This window comes from Tarenaya hassleriana, unplaced genomic scaffold, assembly GCF_000463585.1.
Source record: "Tarenaya hassleriana unplaced genomic scaffold, ASM46358v1 Cleome54, whole genome shotgun sequence".
Lineage (NCBI taxonomy): Eukaryota > Viridiplantae > Streptophyta > Magnoliopsida > Brassicales > Cleomaceae > Tarenaya > Tarenaya hassleriana.
This window is the reverse complement of record NW_010968045.1, coordinates 144,204-162,765: the sequence shown is the minus strand read 5'-3', so window position 1 is coordinate 162,765 and position 18,562 is coordinate 144,204. Positions and strand designations below refer to the sequence as shown.

At 36.9% G+C, this 18,562-nt stretch overlaps 5 protein-coding genes across 6 annotated transcripts in view; 1 reads left to right on the top strand and 4 right to left on the bottom strand.

Annotated features, from left to right (window-relative positions):
• The window catches only part of LOC104798497 (protein IWS1 homolog 2), a 3,649-nt gene extending 2,305 nt beyond the window's left edge, over window positions 1-1,344 (bottom strand). The window contains exons 1-4 of the mRNA XM_010520620.1: window positions 1,209-1,344; window positions 454-901; window positions 227-346; window positions 8-85 (exon numbers count right to left, since the gene is read on the bottom strand). Of these exons, the coding sequence (XP_010518922.1) occupies window positions 8-85; window positions 227-346; window positions 454-901; window positions 1,209-1,228 (666 nt within the window). The 5' untranslated portion in view covers window positions 1,229-1,344. The remainder of the gene's footprint in view (window positions 1-7; window positions 86-226; window positions 347-453; window positions 902-1,208) is intronic.
• Window positions 1,345-6,492: 5,148 nt separating this feature from the next.
• Window positions 6,493-8,871, top strand: LOC104798613 (probable xyloglucan endotransglucosylase/hydrolase protein 30). The gene is made up of 4 exons (XM_010520781.2): window positions 6,493-6,798; window positions 7,013-7,113; window positions 7,459-7,667; window positions 8,406-8,871. Exons 1-4 carry the CDS (start codon window positions 6,618-6,620, stop codon window positions 8,869-8,871), a joined length of 957 nt encoding a protein of 318 aa, XP_010519083.1. The 5' UTR covers window positions 6,493-6,617.
• A 489-nt stretch (window positions 8,872-9,360) lies between these two features.
• On the bottom strand, window positions 9,361-11,317 carry LOC104798496. The gene is made up of 7 exons (XM_010520618.2): window positions 11,031-11,317; window positions 10,848-10,947; window positions 10,495-10,615; window positions 10,302-10,423; window positions 10,047-10,168; window positions 9,789-9,948; window positions 9,361-9,683 (listed from the first exon to the last, which is right to left on the bottom strand). The coding sequence occupies exons 1-7, from the start codon at window positions 11,155-11,157 to the stop codon at window positions 9,569-9,571; spliced, it is 867 nt and encodes a 288-aa protein (XP_010518920.1). The 5' UTR covers window positions 11,158-11,317; the 3' UTR covers window positions 9,361-9,568.
• A 313-nt stretch (window positions 11,318-11,630) lies between these two features.
• On the bottom strand, window positions 11,631-15,582 carry LOC104798495 (putative cellulose synthase-like protein D6). Of its 2 annotated transcripts, XM_010520616.2 has the most exons (4): window positions 15,303-15,582; window positions 14,684-15,072; window positions 13,638-14,463; window positions 11,631-13,547 (listed from the first exon to the last, which is right to left on the bottom strand). In XM_010520616.2, exons 2-4 carry the CDS (start codon window positions 15,010-15,012, stop codon window positions 11,775-11,777), a joined length of 2,928 nt encoding a protein of 975 aa, XP_010518918.1. In that variant the 5' UTR covers window positions 15,013-15,072; window positions 15,303-15,582; the 3' UTR covers window positions 11,631-11,774. The 2 variants fall into 2 exon arrangements, with proteins under 2 accessions (XP_010518918.1, XP_019056239.1); XM_019200694.1 differs by lacking the exon at window positions 15,303-15,582 and having other exon boundaries at window positions 14,684-15,177.
• A 2,759-nt stretch (window positions 15,583-18,341) lies between these two features.
• Window positions 18,342-18,562, bottom strand: part of LOC104798494 (protein ABHD17B) — a 3,471-nt gene continuing 3,250 nt past the window's right edge. The window contains 1 exon segment of the mRNA XM_019200693.1: window positions 18,342-18,562. Coding sequence (XP_019056238.1) covers window positions 18,436-18,562 — 127 coding nt within the window. The 3' untranslated portion in view covers window positions 18,342-18,435.

Below are 18,562 nucleotides of genomic sequence, written 5' to 3'. Positions count from 1 at the left end.
CAGCAGGATTTTTCTCGTTCTTCTTCTTTTTCTTCCCCACCTTGAAAAGTTTATTTATCTCATCATCCTCTTCACCCTCCTCTGCCTATTTAAAAGCATTAAAAAACAACTATGTCGTCATCAACAAATACCGACAGAAATCAGTCAATCAGTGAATATACCAGACTTAAAATGGTTTCACTTTCTTTCCAATGAAAATGAAAAGGCATGCAGAGATTACACATACCTCAGGGTAATGGCTAGGTGAGTGGCCTCCATGGTCGTTTCCATACCTTTCAGAAGGATCCAAACCGCTATCGTCGATGAAATTATCATCATCCACAGTCCTAACACCTTCTTCATCAACCTATCACAAACATGAAACACTGTTTACATGAAGAAATTTCATAAAGAAACCAAATAAGACTCGATCAGCTACAGCTACACACCGTCTAACCAATGACTGGCGCATACCTCTGGGTTATGGGCAATAGAATTCCACATCTCATCGATCTCTGCAGACTTCCCCTCACCCCGGCTTGGGAATTTCATATGCTTCTTCTCCTCCTTCCTTCCACTACTACCAATCCAGTCTTCTTCCTTCTTCCTCTTCTTACCCACCTTGTCATCAAAATCTGAACCATGTCCAGTGAACTCACCGCCATCAAAGTCCAAGTCTTCATCAACCAATTCTGGAACATCGATGGCGTCTTTTCCACTGGACGTTTTCTTCACCAACCTTTTTCTGGGCTTAACTTTATCATTGTCGTAGACCGGTGTTTGTGACCCTTCGGCCGCATCCCAGTCCCCGACATCATCAACCAAATTGTCGTCAAAGTCCTGCAGAGGTTCAGGCGATGGTTCGCGATCATTATGGAAATCATCGTAGTCCATCAAAGGCTCCCCATCTTCATCGCGGTACCTGAAAGGACAAACGATCGATCTGGTACACAACTCATACTGAAAATTCAGATACGATCAATTGAATCCTAACAACCCGAATAATCTAAAACACAGGGATTAAAGATGAAGCGCAACTCAAAATTATATTTTTCGTAAAACCCACAAGGCAAGCCACTCAAATTCTATTGAAAGAAGATCACAATCGAGGATAGAGCGCGGAAAAGTTAAAAATCCAGAAACCCTAGATTGGATCGAAGGGGGAAAACCCGAGACCTTCTTTTAGCGAAACAAAATCCAAACGAAGAGGACAAAGTAGAAGAACTTACGGATCATCTTCGAAACCCATATCTCCCCGATTTCTCAAACTCGACCCAATTCAGAAGATCTCGAAAATTGATCCTCGAGCTGTAGAGCACGGAGGAAGGAGAAAGAAAGGGGAAGGTACCACGCCTCTATGACGGGGGGTTTTAACCCTAATAACCCACTTGGGTCGCAGCAATTTCAGGATACACCACCCGAAAAAAAAAAAAAATTTACGACCTTATTACGACTAATATATAACTAATATACAACTAAAATAAGAGTAGTTTATTAGTCGTAATAAGTTGTATATTGGTTATATATTAGTCGTAATAAGGTCGCAAATTTTTTTTTTTTTTTCGGTAGTGTACACTGAAATTGCTGCGACCCAAGTGGGTTATTTGAGTAATATTCCCCTATGACGGTACAAAGGGAATTTCAACGGTCCTGATTCGAGGTTTTTATCACTTCAGATCTTGCCACGTCATCAAGGGGTGAGTATGTTTTAGGAAAGTCAACACTCAAGTCAACAAAATTAATTGCCAATATCATTAGGTCATATAATTTTATAATTTTTCTGCAAGTTTCCCTTCTCAAACTGGATCTTAATATTCTCTAATTGCTAGTATACACACACATACATATACATATATATATATACACATATACATATACATATATATATACTGTGAGCGGCCAATAGTCAGTCACCTTTGAATGGGCAAAAACCTTTGACCCAGAAACTGTTCAAAACTTTCTTGAGTCTGAAAACTCAGACAAGAATGACCAAGAACCAGACCGTCATGTTCAAACAGAGATTACAAGGGAAGTTCCTAGTAGGTGTGGCCATTTCGGTTATCAACCGAATAATTGAACCGAGACGAACCGTATAAGATATAACCGTACCCGAACTTAACCCGACATCAAAACCGAACGATTATGAATTCTTTTAATCTGAAAAAATCGAAACCGAACCGAATAAAAATAACTGAAAAAACCGATAATTTTTTTAAAAAAAATGATTTTTTTACCGAAAAATAACCGAACCGAAGTTTATAAGAAAAATGAGTGGTTATAGTTTTTCTATAACTGAAATAACCGAACTGGATCCAAACCGAAACCCGAAATGGCCACTCCTAGTTCCTAGAACAACCATTTCCCGACACAACTCAACATATGACTCTTGGCTATGGATCTAACCCAGGTACGAAGTGGCAAAAGGAAACCAAAGAGGTTCTTCATGGCAGAAGCTGACAATTCGTATTAGATTTTTGGAGCCCTTAGCTTTTTCAGATGAAATGGAATTGAGGATGGTGAATGTGCAAGTAGGGGAAGTAGTAGAAACTCTGTTTGATTTTTTTTTTTTGGGTTTCGCCCCTTTTCTTTCCTATGTTGTAAAGGAAAAAAATTGAGGCAAAGGCCATGCATGTGTGGTTTGTATTAGGGGTGATCATTTCGGGTTTTGGTTCGGTTATATTCGGTTTCGATTATTTCGGTTATACAAAAATTATAACCATTCGATTTTGTATATATAAACCTCGGTTCAGTTTGGTTCAGTTATTTTTTGCTTCGGTTCGGTTTTGGTAAAAAGAATCATTTTTTCAAAGAAATTATCGATTTTTTCGATTATTTTTTTATTCGGTTCGGTTTCGATTTTTTCGAATTTAAAGAAATCATAACCATTTAGTTTTGATGTCGGATTCAATTTGGGTACGGTTATCAGGTTATATCTTATTCGGTTCGATTCGATTCGGTTAATAACGGAAATGACCATCCCTATATTATATAACAAAATGTGCCTTTGCTTCTCCATGGAAATGATCTTCTGTCTATAAACTAAACAGGAACAAGTTAGTTGGTTGCTGTGTTGAGCTTTCTTGTTCCAACTTTGTCTGAATTTTTTGTTTTTTTGGAAGATTTTCATTAAGGGGAATGAAATTTAGTTTTATTTGGAGAGTGATGAAGAAATCCTTGATTTCCCTTGACACTATCATCTAATAAAATTTGTTTTCTTTTTCTTATATTTATTTCTTTTATACAATGTTTAACCATACAATATATATATATATATATATATATATAATATTCCTTGTTTTGCAAGTAATGTAAAGAAGAAATTGTGGTTTCATAGGGGGGAAGTGTTGAGGTTAAAGTATAATGAATATACATACATATATATATATAATGTACATTTTTTTCTGCTTATTTTTTTTTATATTAGAGAATTAGAGAGAGTTTTGGAAATATTTCTTCTATGTATTCCTCAAAATAAAGACATAGATACCTTAAATACAAAGGGGAAAGGAAACACCAAAACCCTAACCAACTAAACCAAAACAAACCAAACTAAATTAAATCAAACCAGATATTCATTCTAATAATTTTGCATGAAAATGTGTCATTAATTGGCTATAAAACTAAATCATAGTCTTGGATTTTCTTTTCGACTATAATTTTATTTAAAAAAAAAACAAAGCTTGTTTTCTTAAGATAGTCAACACCATATAATTTGGGCTTTGATATATATTGAACCTCTAAACGCAAGTTGGAATTTCTTTGTATTATATATGTATATATACATTCATATATATATATATATATATGTTATGTAAGTCCATGTGATAAGGTTTCACATGCTCATCATCAACTTGGAAGCAGTACCACAAGAGCACAAAAAACTTGCATGATGAGTAATACCAAACATTATTATCATTATTCATATGTCAAAAATCAATTTCAGTTGAGATGATTACAAATCCCTACCCCACCACATGCTATTATTTTTATACATAATGCTATTTGTGTAACCATTTTTTATTATTGGGTAAATGTTATTTTTCAATAATTGTCAAAAGAACATCCTCATTATTGTAGTGATAATTGTGTTTGTAAATTGTACCATATATTAATATCTTCATATATATATATACATAGATATGTAGAGAGAGAGAGAGAGAGAGAGAGAGAGCATATATGAATTTTTATTTCGGAAATACATTAGAGAAACTATTGATTATAAGAAGAATCTTGGAATAGATTATATATCTTCCTTTATCTCGAAGACACTCTAATAAAATACCAATAAAATATTTCAAAGCAGATATATGTTTTCTTTGGACTATAAGCTGATAATTATAAGAATTTTTTTTATATATTCAACATGTGTATTTAATATATATTTATCAACAATAACAATCATCATCTTTATTCTACAACCATATATTATGCACACTATTTGTTGCTTGTAAAACACTCTTCCCTCAATCCTCATCACTGTTTTGTTTGGACTAGAAGCTGATAATTATACCCAACCACTACACCCAATTTTATATAATAAGCTTTTATACATATATATATATATATATTTCAATTTTACCATTCATGATGATTTTAATCACATGCAAGTGTAATTGTTCAAGGTCAAACCCCATAGAAGATGATGGGCAGGTTTCCATCTTATTCAAAAACCGCAGACTTTCTCAATCTTATAATTATGATTGCTTTAACAACCTAGCATTCTAGTTCCCCCAAATTGACCCGTTATTATTATTATTATTATTATTATTATTATTATTATTATTATTATTATTATTATTATTATTATTATTATCATCATCATCATCATTCATCTTATCATATTAACAAAATACGAATAAATAATGGATCATATATTATACGAAAAATATATCTAGCAACGGTATTGCGAATAAAAAGGGGCATAAAATAAGGATCGCTTCATAGCGATGCAAAGTTCATCCGCCAAACTCTTATAAGGATATTTGGCACTTAGATGTTCACATTATGATATAAAATATATACTATGAATTATAGAACCTCGTACGATTAAAGTCATTAATTATGGAAACGAATTAAATCTCGAAAATATCGTCGATCACGAAAAAGGGTTAGCATCAAATAGTTAATTAAGAGGCTAATTATAGCCAATTAGGCTTTTACTTAATCCGTGATTATATTTTTGATTCCTCTCCCTTTAATTAGTTAATGGACAAAATGCATGGTATGTGCAAAATATAGCGAGGTTGGTAAACAAAAACAACCGACTACGCTTGGACATATCGGTCCTCTTCGCTTTTTAAAACTAATATTATTTTATAAATATATATTATAAAAAAATATTTCTAAAGATTACTTATAATACCATATAGTATAATATCTTATATCTATAATATTATATCATAATATTTAATTAGAATCCACTGCTTTTCTACTTCTACGTGATATTATAACTCTAAAGTGTAAATGGTTATCGTTTCAAAAAATGTTCTCTTTAAATATTTATCATGTTATATATATATATATATATATATATTATAATATTTGTCATCCTTATCTTTATCATAACACCTTTGGGAAATTGTGAAATAATTAGAGGGGAATATAAAACAGAATATCGGAAACGTATAGATTGGCTGTTTTTCTAAATTCCGGAATCAATCATAGCTTTTTAATCGATTTAAATGTCTCTTAGTGTAACCACCTTAGTTTAATATATATATATATATAATGGGTATAATATTATATATATATATATATATATGTGTGTATTTGGGTGAAAGGGATTAGGGATTTGTTTAATGTTTGCATGAGTATACTGATTAAAGACCCTTTAATGTCCATTTCATGCTGAGTTGTCGTCACTTTATTCATTTTGACTTTCAACTACAAAATGACAAATCTAACCCTTGCGCGTGTACGTCCTAATCTCTCTTTAAATGTATAATATTCGATAATTATTTACAAAAAAAATGGCTAAAATATGGGAGAAAATTAATAGTTTCGTAACCACCACTGAATTAATTCATGAATTACGATTAAACTCCACAAATTCAAGCATTCTATAAATGTTTGATTGTGGGATCATAAATTAAACACGTTTTCTTTTTTCCCTCGAACACGACGTTAACACAATTTAAAGGCAAAAATAAAAAATAAAATCATCATATATGTAACACAAAATCTCCAATATATATATATATATATATATATATATATATATATATCACGACAATAAACAAAAATAAATGTGACTGAGAGTGTTAAAATTCATAAATTAAAAAATTTTATAGAGATCCAAAGGAAAGGTGGGTTTGTTCCGAAGTAAAGTATAAATTCCTTTTGGTGTATTTCCCCAAAGGATAAACGGGAGTAATGGCAGAACCGTGATAAACGGTCAGAATAAAGGGTATATTTGGAAATTCAAAAAGACTGATCAATGAGAACCAGAAGAACCCAAAAAAGCCAAAGTGTTCCTTCTTCCTCTTCCTCCCTCCCTTGATATAAAACCTTATGGAAGGGAAGAGGAGAGCGTGTAACACAGAGAGCGGATCTCTCAAAAAAATTTCAAGAAATTATAAAAAAAAAATTAATTTATAATTTATATAAGGGAATTATAATCTTTTTTCCCAGGAAAAAAAATGAAGAAAACTCGTTTGTATACGTCTTTCTTCTGCGTCCTCTTCGTCGGCTTGACATCGGCCTTCAATAACCTAACGAGCTCCATCTTCGAAGAAACCCTATCTCCTCTCTTCGGAGACTCCAATCTCGTTCGCTCTCCTGATGATCGTTCCGTTCGTCTCCTCCTCGATCGATACACGGGTACGTACATATATATAATATACATACATATACGTGTATATATATAAATACACAAACGATATATAATCTCTCTGTGATACATATTGATATGAACATGGTCTGATTTTCTGGGTTTTTTTTTCTGCATGTTCATCGATAATTGATTCTTCCTTTTTTTTTGTTGTGTATTGATGGTGATAATGATGATGACGATGGTGATGATGATGATGAATAGGGTCGGGATTCATTTCGTCGAATATGTATCAACACGGATTTTTCAGCGCCATGGTCAAGTTGCCCGCCGATTATCCAGCCGGCGTCGTTGTCGCCTTCTACGTAAGTTTTTTTTTTTTGGTAACGGTGATTTCTACGTAAGTTTATATATATATATATATATATATATATATATATACGTATTATATGTATATGTGTGTGGCATTTCCATTGTTGGGTTGCCGAGAAACAGACCCTCAATTTTCTCGAGAAAATAAACAAGCGTCCGGATTCTATATACCAACACGAGAGGAAACAGTTTCTCGGGAAACCGGCGTATATATAACTACTGTATATATCTCCGTTTTCAATTACATATTTTTCTGTTCGATCGACGGAACAAGCTTTGATTTTGAGATAAACCCACGATTTTTATCCTGACAATTTCGATCGTATAAACGGATTCAGACATCGAACGGGGACGTGTTCGAGAAAACGCACGACGAACTGGACTTCGAGTTTCTGGGAAACATAAAAGGAAAGCCATGGAGGTTTCAGACAAATCTGTACGGAAACGGAAGTACGTGGAGAGGCCGTGAAGAGAGATACCGTCTTTGGTTCGATCCTTCAAAAGAGTTCCACCGTTACAGCATCCTCTGGACTTCTCACAAGATCATGTAAGTTCCCGCCGGTTTACTCCGGTTTCTTTTCGGTTCGCTTAAATTTCGTTAACCGACCCGGTTTCGGTTTCCACGCGTTGAATTTCATGATCGTTGTTAACTATTATCTTGCTTAGCTTTCTTATAATAGTATTTAGTAGAATAATTTCACATATACATGTGTATATTGGTATATACAATGAAATTATTCTCGTTGGATATATGCGATGAATTATTGCTATGCATGTGATATCAGAAAACCCAATTTTAGGAACATTCTCATGGTTACGTCTGTGTACATGTGTGTGTATATATATGACGTAAATGGCATAATTAGGCACTTGCCACAAATACACACACACACACACACATATATATATATATGTGTGAGTGTGTGTGTGTTTGGTTCTCTTTTCTTTTTTTTTTTCGTACCAATTATTCTTTTTTTTTATGGGTTACAACTTACAAGAAAGAGATAATTTAGTTAATGCTAATAACGTTTTTTCACCAATTAATAGAAGTTTAATCACTCAAATACCTCGTTAATCTTTTTTTGTCAACATTAATTTGGTGTAACTGTTTTGTTAAATTTAATTAAAGTTGAATTTATATGAAAATGGTTTTATTAGGAAACAGTAGTAGTTAGGATTCGTTAGATCACCCACCCAAAAGAAGTAATCAAAATATATTTTCCATTTATAATAAAAAAAATATAATATATCATTTTAAAAAAAAAATTGAAATTTGAAATTTCAGATTCTGGGTGGACGACGTACCGATCAGGGAAGTGGTGAGAAGCGAAGCCATGGGAGGAGAATACCCGCAAAAGCCGATGGCGCTGTACGCCACGATCTGGGACGCGTCTGATTGGGCGACGTCCGGCGGCAAATTCAAGGCGAATTACAAATATGCCCCTTTCGTCGCCGATTTCAAATCCTTCTCCCTCCATGGCTGCGCCGTCGATCCGATCCAGCAGCTCCCTGGCTCCGATTCCGACCCCGACTGCGCCGATTCCGACGATCTCCTCCGATCGAGCGATTTCTCCACCATCACGCCTCACCAGCGATCCGCCATGCGGAGATTCCGCCAGCATTACATGTACTACTCTTACTGCTACGACTCTGTTAGGTATCCGGAGCCGTTGCCGGAGTGCGTGATCGATCCGGCGGAGAGGGATCGATTCCGGGAGACCGGGAGGCTCACCAGCCGCGGAGGCCGGTGATCTTCGATAGCGATCCCGACGAGAAACGGCGGTGAAAGCTATATATATAATTATATATATACACACACATATACATGTAGATTATAATATCTGTGTATTCTTATTCCTTCACGAGTGATGTGATTTGATTGTTGTTTCTGTCTATAGCGAGTGAAAAGAATAATAAAGGAGTTTCGCAGAAAGAAATTATTTAGAATTATATATATATATAATTAAAATTGGGCCCATGGGCCTTTAGATTAGTAGTGGGCTCAGCCTAAGTGTAATGGGCCCTCATCAGAATCCAGAGTAGTGAGCGAGTAGAAGTCACGCGCTGAAAATAGTCCAAAGAGATTATGGGTGGTAAATGGGCTGTTAAAAGCCGATTTACCAAATATACAAAAGCCCAACGATGGGTAAAATAAAAATATTATCGAAGAAAAAAAAATAGTAAAATTATAATGCATAATTTTATCAAACAAACAAAAAAAAATCTAAAATTTTCAATTTATAAAACAGTTTTTTCCCCTTCATTTGATTTCGTTAAATTCAGGGATTCGACTTCAATTTATTACATTCTATATATTTTATATAAAAAAAAAGATGTATAAATTTATATAAAATTCCACTATATGCTATAGGTCCTATCTTACTATTCTATAACATAAAATGCATAATATGTTATATTACCTTATATCTCATTATCGACCGACACAAGCTACTGAGGCTCATCCACAGCTACATTCGAGTAAACATATTCATAGCTCTCAGACTCCGAGCCCTTCCCTCTAATCCTGCCCCATGAGGTCTTCCATGCCTTGATCAAGCTTATCCTGAATTCATCAAATGGCATAAAACCAACACTGTTGCAGAGTTTGCAAGAGCCGAATTGGCCAATGTCGTGTTTGCATCTATATACGAGCAAAATCAGCAAATACCTTTCGGTTTCGATACTTCTCTTCGAAAGCATTAGCGTGAGGAAGACCGGAACCATGGCAGCACACAAATGCTTTAGAGTGTGCCCGCTTATGGTATGATGAGTCCAGCGGTAAATGGGTTTATCGGCAGCTTCTTCCACCTTGGCTACGAGATAAAATCCTACAGTTCGGGCGATTGAATCAAGAAATGAGAACCAAAGGATTAAGCTTTCCGTTCAGAAGAAAAGAAAACATCATCAGCCTAAGCAGGGCACAAACCTGCAGCCCAGAGCCAGTAGGCGGAATGTGTATACATCGGAGGCAAGAGAATAGCCATCAGTGGAATGACAATGCAAGGGACAAACTGGACTAAAGCATATGGCCGAAGATCATCAAAAAACCTGGATCCCCAGTTGCAGAGACATGGCATATTACCATCATATAAGGATATTCCAAGATGGAGTAGCATTAGAATTAGAAAAGATTCAAACTTGCCATCTTGTAGCATCAGAATTAGAAAAGATTCAAACTTGCCTCCAGTACAAAATGCTAACGAGACCAGCCACAAGCAAAGGGGCAATGGAAGCAGTACCCTTATGCTCATCGATCCTTTCGATAACGAATATAGCCATGATGGATGTGAAAGCAATAGTCATCTGAGAAAAAAATAACAACGAAAATGAGGGAGCAGAGAAGAAAAGCACGAAAAGAAGGAATCGAGGCATACAGGAAGGCGATCCCAGACAAGGCCAGCATCGTCGGGGTGGAGATGGTAGTAAGAGGAACCGAATGCAACAGCAGCCACGCCAATGAAAAGGCAAGACCATCCCAATCTCTCACCTCGCAGGCTGTTCCATTTCCATAGACAAGACATGATATTCCAAACATCACAGAGATTCCATACAACAAAGTTTCCTCTCTTTCACAGAAATAACCCATTTCGGTTCACACGAATTTATAGGAGAAAGAAACAGATATACAAGGAACAATATCGCAGTAATAGCAAGGATTAAAAAAAAAAGGATTAAAAAAAAATCACGCATATCTGCAAAGAAACAAGAGATGGAGGAGCAAACGCGCCTGAATATGAAGTAATTGGGGTAATAGCAGAGAACGAGACCGACAAGCCCGACGATGAGGAAGGGGAAGTTAGAGATGACATTCAGAGCATTCGGAATTCCTGCATAGAAGAAAACCCTAAAACACGAAATCAGAGGATTCAGAAAAACGAAGCAGAGTAACGAGATTGAGAAGACGAATTACCGAAGAAGGCGCGTTGATCAGCGAAATCGTGGTAGGCTTGCGATTGAGGGATCGCGGGAGTGACGATCATCAACACCACGAAACATATGATCGGCACTCCCCATGCGTACATCGTTCGCCTCCTCATCTTCCCCTCTCTCTCTCTCTCTCTCTCTCTCTCTCTCTCTACTGAAAATATGGCGGCGACGGAGACAGTGATCTCCAGCGAGAATCTATGGCGAGGATGTGATTCAGTAGACTTTTCGTGTTAAAGAGATCAAGATTCTCCCCTCGAATGGAATGATTCAAATCCATTTTTTCCTTGCAAATAAATAAAAAGAAAAAAGAAAAATCAACGATAAAATATCAAATATCGCAAATAAATAATTAAATTAGGCCGATTGTGCAAATAAATTAAATCGGGACATTGGGTTATTACATCAATAAATGGGCCTAGGCCCAACATAATTTTCATTATAATGGGCTCAAACGTCGTGTGACGAAGAATCACACGCGCACCCTCAGCGAGTAACTTCACGCGCTTCACCATCATCATCACCTTCGGCGTCTTTGTTAATCCTCTCTTACATTCACCCAGAAGAGAGAAAAAAATCAAAATCTCATCTTTATACGAATTCTGGAAATTAAATTTCTGTCAATATATGTTTCTTTCCGTTTGAATGTGTGTATATATATATTTACATCCATCTATTTTAAGAAAAACCCAGAAAAAAAAGGGAAAATTTGAATCTTTCATCGATGATTCTAAGGAAACTGAAACAATCCTCCGATGTCGGAATTTCCGGACGGCGGGTGAATGGAGATGTAGAGAAGAGAGAAGCTAATGGCGATGAGTCCCGACCAGACATAGATGATTGTCGGAGTTTTCCCTCGTTTTCCCATCAATCCCTTCAGAAACGGATATAGATGCAGCAATACCCACATGGCGAAGAACACTCCTCCGATCAGTTTGCTCCATTCCGGATTCTCGCTGTAGATCGTCCGACAAAACCCAAAAAGGATCGCCATCACGTTCAGGATGATGACCGTCAACGGCGGAATCATCAGCGACGTCCACTTGATCACGTACAGATCTGCGAACTCCTCGTCGTCGTCATCTCCGGCGGATTTCGACGTCAGCGTGAAGGAGATTTCGATTCCGGCGACGATTTTCAGGATCCCTTGTACGACGGCGACGAGATGAGCGCTCGTCCCTCCGATCAACCAGAACTGTTCGTTCCTCCACCATTCTTCCAGAGCGATTCCCGACCATTTGATCTCGAGGACAGCAAGCGAAAACAGCGAGAGCGATATGATCAGAAGGTATACGAGGAAGGTCACGTTCAAGCTCTGGACGATGAACTCGCCGGAGAACAGAGACAGGACAGGGAGAAAGCAGTAGACGAGGAGGAAGACGCTGGTAAAAGGGTAAATCCCGACATTGAGATAAGCGATTCTCTGAAGAAACTTGAGCTTGGAGCCTGCAAAAATGGCGTTGTTTCTGGAGAAGAAGATCTCGACTGACCCAGTGGCCCATCTAAGAACCTGATGGAGACGATCAGTGAGATTTATAGGCGCGGTTCCTCGGAAAGCATCGGGCTTTGTAACACAGTAGATCGATCTCCAACCTTTATCATGCATCCTGAAACCCGTCACGACATCTTCTGTGACAGAACCGTAGATCCATCCAACGTTTGTTCCCCAATCCGTCTTGTCCTCGTACCAGCACGAGATCACGTTCACTGCCTCACTGACCGTGGCCAGATCGAGGGGCTCCCGTCCGGCGGTCAACGCACCAGGTGCTCGTCCGAATCTCTCCATCGAAGGGTGATCCGCCAATGGCCGTCCTTGGTAAGCCGCGACCGGTATCGATCCCACAAACATGCTCGAGCTTCCGAACTGTTTCGAGATCAGCCTGGCGTTCATCGCTTCTTCTTCATCTCTCTCGGATTCGTACCCTGGTTCAGACGCCACGGTTGCAGGGCTACGTTTCTTGAGCCGGGGGAAACAGCAACCGGACCGTTCCTTCACGACAAGATCTGGTTCGAATCCATACAGTGCGGTCCGACGGAAAAGACAGCCGGTTCCAACGTACATCGGGCCTTGGATCCCGTCGAGGGTACGCATGTTGATATCGAAAAAGACGGTATTGTTATTAGCGTATCGGTCAGACGGGTCGATCCCTTCGAACCGTTGAGGGAACTGGACGTAGGAAATGAGGTTGCCGTTCCGTTCCATCATGAAACAGATCCCTTCTCTGAAGGCTTTCGAGTTATAGACGTAATGGTCACAGTCTAGGTTTAGGATGAAGGGTCCGTTCGACATTATAGCCGAGGCTCGAACCAGTGCGTTCATGGCTCCGGCTTTCTTGTTGTGGTCATAGCCAGGCCGTTTCTCGCGGCTCACGTAAACGAGCATCGGGCAACGGGTGTCGGTTTCACCAACGTCCAACGGCCCGTTTCCAGTCCGATCTTCTCCTTCCCCTCCGCTACCTCTGGTTCCGTTCACCGGTTCATCTACTGGAGGATCCAGCAATACCTGGAAAACAAATATGAAGTTCATTACAAGTAAAGAGATATTCGGATTCTGAGTACCCTAAAAATCTCGGATAACCGAGGGAAATTTTACCTGGATGATGCTTGCATGATCGCCTCGTGAATGCTGAGGAGAAGGGAAAGTCCAAGTACCAGGCCAATGTGTTCCATCACTCATCCAAGTAGCTTTCTGCATCTTTAAACTCGGCATTGATTCTTCTTCTTCTTCTCCTTCGTCGGAAACTCTTTCCTTCCATTTTCTCAGAGCTTTCAGATCTTCCCTGCTGTTATACGCATCCGATCTCCGTCTTATCGAATCGGAAAGACCGTTAACTCTGACCTTGAACTCTTCATATTCGCGTTTCACGATCCTACGCTCTCGGACAAAGTCTTGTCGGACTTTGTTCTTGTACGGATCCCTCTTCAGACCGAAGTACGTTTCAGGGTTTCTCGGCTCGATCCCGTGTTTCCTGCAAAAGGGTACCCATATTTTTGCGAAACTCGCGGCTTCGGCCATGGCTTCGAACGTGAGGAGAGATCCTCCGTCGTCTGATACGTAGCAGGAGAGTTTCTCGACCGGGTAATCGACGGCTAGGATTGAGAGAATGGTGTTTGCTGTCACCAACGGCGGCTCTTTCTCGGGATCTGCTGTCGAGACGAACACGTCTATGCCAGGAAGATCTGATTTCCCTGTTGGGTTGCTCGAGTTTGGTGCCTCGAATTTCGCCTTCAGGACATCGAGATCTGTCGACCGGTTGACGGGTTTCAGCTTCGGAATCTGGTCGAGCAACCACGAGAATGCAAACCAGATTTCGCAGACGACGGAGATTCCCCATAGCCAGATTGCGTCTTCGTTAGGGTTAGTGATTCTCCAGTACAGAAACAAAACCAGAGCAACTATCCGAACCGCGACTAGAATCCTGCCATAGAAAAAGGGTTTTCTTCAGACAGCTGAATCAGCATCAAGCCGCCATGAAAACGGATAAAACCCAGCAGAAAACGCGTTTCAGACAACTGGAACAAACACTTTCAGACGTCACAAAAACAGTAGATTCATATGATAAGCATGATGTAAGGTTTCCGTACGACAATGGAATTGCAGAAGGATCAAAAGTGTACGTATTGGTCTCAGAACCGTACCGGTAAATACTGAGGATCGCCGGCGATATTTTGACGATTCGGGTGAGGGGGGCGGATTTCTTGAGCAGCAAGTTATCGTCCTCGCTGGGTCCGACATCAATCTTCAGCTGTTCGAATTCGTCAGATCGAAGATCGTCACTGTAATGAGAATTGACGTCCACTTCTCGGAGGGCGATCTCGACCGGAGGCGGAGGGTTGTTGTCGGGAGTCGGGGGGATATGAACCGTGTAACGGCCGAAATCCGAGTTCTCGAACTCACTGTCGAAATCTCCGGTGGAATTTGATACATGGCGGATTCTGGGTTGCTTTCTAGAAGATTCTCCGGCCATTTTTCAGTGATGATTCAGAGAGTAAATCGAAAAATCTCCTCTTTTTTTTGTACCCTAAATCTGGGAGAGAGAAAAAAAAACATAAAACGGGAGGAGATTCAGACAGGTTTCGGATCAAAGCGCGTGTCTTTTTGGGGACATTGATTCAGAAGATTTCAGAATCGTGAAAGAACATAGGAGAGAATCGGTCTGCCCATGAATCATCGATCATGACATCAGAAACAATATTAAATTAAAATAAAATCGTGAAATGGATTTTGAAACTGGGAATTCAAAATCAAAAACCCTACCTTTCTGGAGAAACAGAGCATATCCAATGTCCGGACTCCAACTGTTCTTCAGTTCATCTTCTTCTTCTTCCCCAAAACCTGAAAAATCCGCACTTTTATCGATAAAATAACCTTATTCCTTGTAAGAAAGCAAAACCCAGAAGCCGAATTAAGAGGGATTTTGTAAGAACTTTCAATATGAGAATTTTTTTTCTGGGAATTAAATCCGGAAAACGTTCAATTCCCGGAGCTCGATGTATTAATCGGGTTTTTATGCGAGTGGGCATTCTTCGAATCCAATTAAATGGTCAAAAAAAAAAGGGAAGAATGAAAGGAGATTTTAATTATTTTTTTTGGTTGAAAAAGGAGATTTTATTTCCTTATTAGTAAAAAAACTTTAAAGATTTTCAAAACTCTTAAAATCTAAAACAATAAATTGAATGTGTGAATATATCTACAGCTGTTATTTAGTAAGAAACGAAGAACAGAGCACACGGACATTGGTAGAAAAAAGGAAAATTCGACTTTTTATGAAGGGTAGTTTCGGAATTCTACACGGCTTGTGTTTTTTGAGACTCGGTCTACGCGGAGAGCAGATATGAGGGGTGCTAAAGTCAAAATAAAAAACTTAAGGGAGCAATTTGTAAATTAGAAAAAAAGGAGTTTTATAATTATATTCCTTTTTTTTAAAAAATTTAAACATTAACTAAAGTTTGATCCACTAAATCAACAAAATTAAAATTGATAATATCAATACCATAGTTTTTAAAATTATTTTTAGGCTAAGAGTTTCAATCCATAATGCAATTTCCTGAATTTCCTAAACCAAAATCCTCCATTTTATAGCAACCAGATTTATAAAAAAAATTACCATAATTATTATATTATCATTTAGTGATTTCAAAAACTATTAATGACATAACTTTAAAATTGAGATTAACATATATATTTGATTCGAATTAATCCTGATAAGAGAATAGAACCAATGCCACAAATACATGACACGTTTAGATAATTGGATATATAGTATTAAAAAAATGTAAGATTTATCCTCGATAAAAAATATGTAATTGTTAAATTTCACAGATTAGATATAATTATTAATTAATTTTTAATTTAAAAAAATCAAAATATCTGAAACATAATAAAATTATAAAAAGTATATCTGTTAGTAAAAGTTTTTAAATATATTACTTAAAATGAATATTTATATTGTATTTTAAATTAAAACAAATAAAAATTTGTCAAATCTGCTTTTATAGACAAGATTCTGTCTTTGACAGCATCTCTAGTACATAAAATTGTAGAGTCGTGTCAGATTATAATTTTTATGTTTTCTTTTTTATATTTTTACATAAACATCCTTTTTTTTTTGCAGTATTTTTTATTATACTGCCGTTAATTTTAAAAAACTTAAATTTTATATATATATATATATAAATCGAAAGGAAATCAAATTGATGGTGATTAATTGGATTTGTTCGTATAATCCATATTTACTGAAAATATAAATGTGTACGCTGTGCCCTCTAAATATTTTATCTTTTGGTCCTACTCCATATTATTTCATTTGATCACCAAAATCAATATTCGATCTTTTTTATTGGCCATTTAGTTTACGTCAAAGAACAATACTAATTAACAAAAAAAAAACTGATAAATTTCAGTTTAATCTGTAATCCAAATAAACCGAGATAAAAATTATATTTGTATTTTAATTTGTAATACTAAAATATAGCTTCATGAATATATTAAATATAAATAAACAAGTGAAAATTTTATTAATTTTGCTAAATTAATTTCCAAACGGCTTGCTTGGAAATGTTTTGGAATATATAATCGTTTTTATGGCATGTAAATGTTGGTTTTGACTTTGAAATACTAATTGTTTAATTAATTACTTAAACGACTGCAATTACTGTCAAGTTGCTAAATGACATTTAAGACTTAAGCTAAAATATGGTTTAATTAATTACTTAAACGACTGCATTTACTATCAAGATGAAAATCTTTTAATTAAAATTACTTATAGACGATTTTCTTTTAATTTTTTCTCTGGATGTTTTTGTCATTTTCTGCCAATAATTTCAAATATTTTTTTCAACTACTTTCTCCAAGTATTAAATTCTCTAATCTATTAACAAAATAAATTAAAATGTATTTAGTGGTCAATTTAAGTCGACAGAGACAGATTTAATCGGTTTTGTTTATATACATACACACACACACACACACACACATATATATATATATATATATATATATATAAAATTTGTGATTGGTCATACCTAACTTGCGAATATTGTTATGAATATTAATCGATTATTGTTATGAATATTAAGGTCGTTCTTTACAACGAATGCGACCTAAAAAAAATGGTCACATTAGTTGAAAGAGTAAAATGTCTAATTTGAAAGGGTAAAAATTGGTAGTTGATGAATCGGTCATTCATGACATTATTACAGATTATTCTATTTTAAAAATATATATATCATTAGACAGCGATGAATATCATTTAAAGATTTGTATAGTTTGGTTAAATTATACAAATATCTAATTAATCAAGCTAACGTATGACCATGGGCCGACCCATTTACAAGGCAATGGGTTTACATAACCCACTATTTTAATTTAAAAAGTTAATTTTTTTTTATAAATTTATTTAAAATCGTAAAATATCCCGTAATGAAATTAACTTTGCCCTTGGTGTTGCCCCCACTTATAAGTGTAAAAATCGTAATGCAGACTATGAAATGTAAACTTTTCACACATCCATATACATATATATATACACACATATATATATATGTGTGCCAAAAGATGAAAGAATTTTCATTTCCAAATTCCAATTATCAGAAAATCTTTCCCCATAAATCCCTCCTCCACTTAAAACCTCCCTAACCCATAAGCCAATCCCAAAACAAAACCTATACAAAAAAAAAACTGAAATACCAATTCTACCCCTCACGCTTCCCATCATCAACCACCGCCTTCCCCTCCGCCTTTGCGCCGCCGCCGCAGCACAGCCACCTGAAGCACCCCGAACAGCAGCAACAACCAGGGCATTCCGGACATTTTGGCCGGAAACAAGGGCATTTGAAACATTTCACAGAAGGGCATTTCAGGCATTTTACGGAAGGGCATTTCAGACATTTTACGGAAGGGCATTTCGGACATTTACAGATGCAGCAGCGTCTGGGCTTCGGACAGATACAGCACCACCACCGGCAGCTCGGCTTCCGGCAACAAGAGAAACATCCCGGCGACGGAAAAGGGCCCCC

What these genes read in the sequence shown, in the direction of transcription:
- LOC104798613 (XM_010520781.2), top strand. Translation starts at nt 6,618, where the DNA reads ATGAAGAAAACTCGTTTGTATACGTCTTTCTTCTGCGTCCTCTTCGTC. An exon ending in GCGTCGTTGTCGCCTTCTAC is followed by an intron (nt 7,114 to 7,458) that starts GTAAGTTTTTTT and finishes AAACGGATTCAG; the next exon opens with ACATCGAACGGGGACGTGTT. An exon ending in TGGACTTCTCACAAGATCAT is followed by an intron (nt 7,668 to 8,405) that starts GTAAGTTCCCGC and finishes TTGAAATTTCAG; the next exon opens with ATTCTGGGTGGACGACGTAC.
- LOC104798496 (XM_010520618.2), bottom strand. Translation starts at nt 11,157, where the DNA reads ATGAGGAGGCGAACGATGTACGCATGGGGAGTGCCGATCATATGTTTC. An exon ending in TGATCAACGCGCCTTCTTCG is followed by an intron (nt 10,948 to 11,030) that starts GTAATTCGTCTT and finishes TCTTCTATGCAG; the next exon opens with GAATTCCGAATGCTCTGAAT. An exon ending in AGAAGTATCGAAACCGAAAG is followed by an intron (nt 9,684 to 9,788) that starts GTATTTGCTGAT and finishes TGATGAATTCAG; the next exon opens with GATAAGCTTGATCAAGGCAT.
- LOC104798495 (XM_010520616.2), bottom strand. Translation starts at nt 15,012, where the DNA reads ATGGCCGGAGAATCTTCTAGAAAGCAACCCAGAATCCGCCATGTATCA. An exon ending in GCGATCCTCAGTATTTACCG is followed by an intron (nt 14,464 to 14,683) that starts GTACGGTTCTGA and finishes TTTCTATGGCAG; the next exon opens with GATTCTAGTCGCGGTTCGGA. An exon ending in ATCATGCAAGCATCATCCAG is followed by an intron (nt 13,548 to 13,637) that starts GTAAAATTTCCC and finishes TTTGTTTTCCAG; the next exon opens with GTATTGCTGGATCCTCCAGT.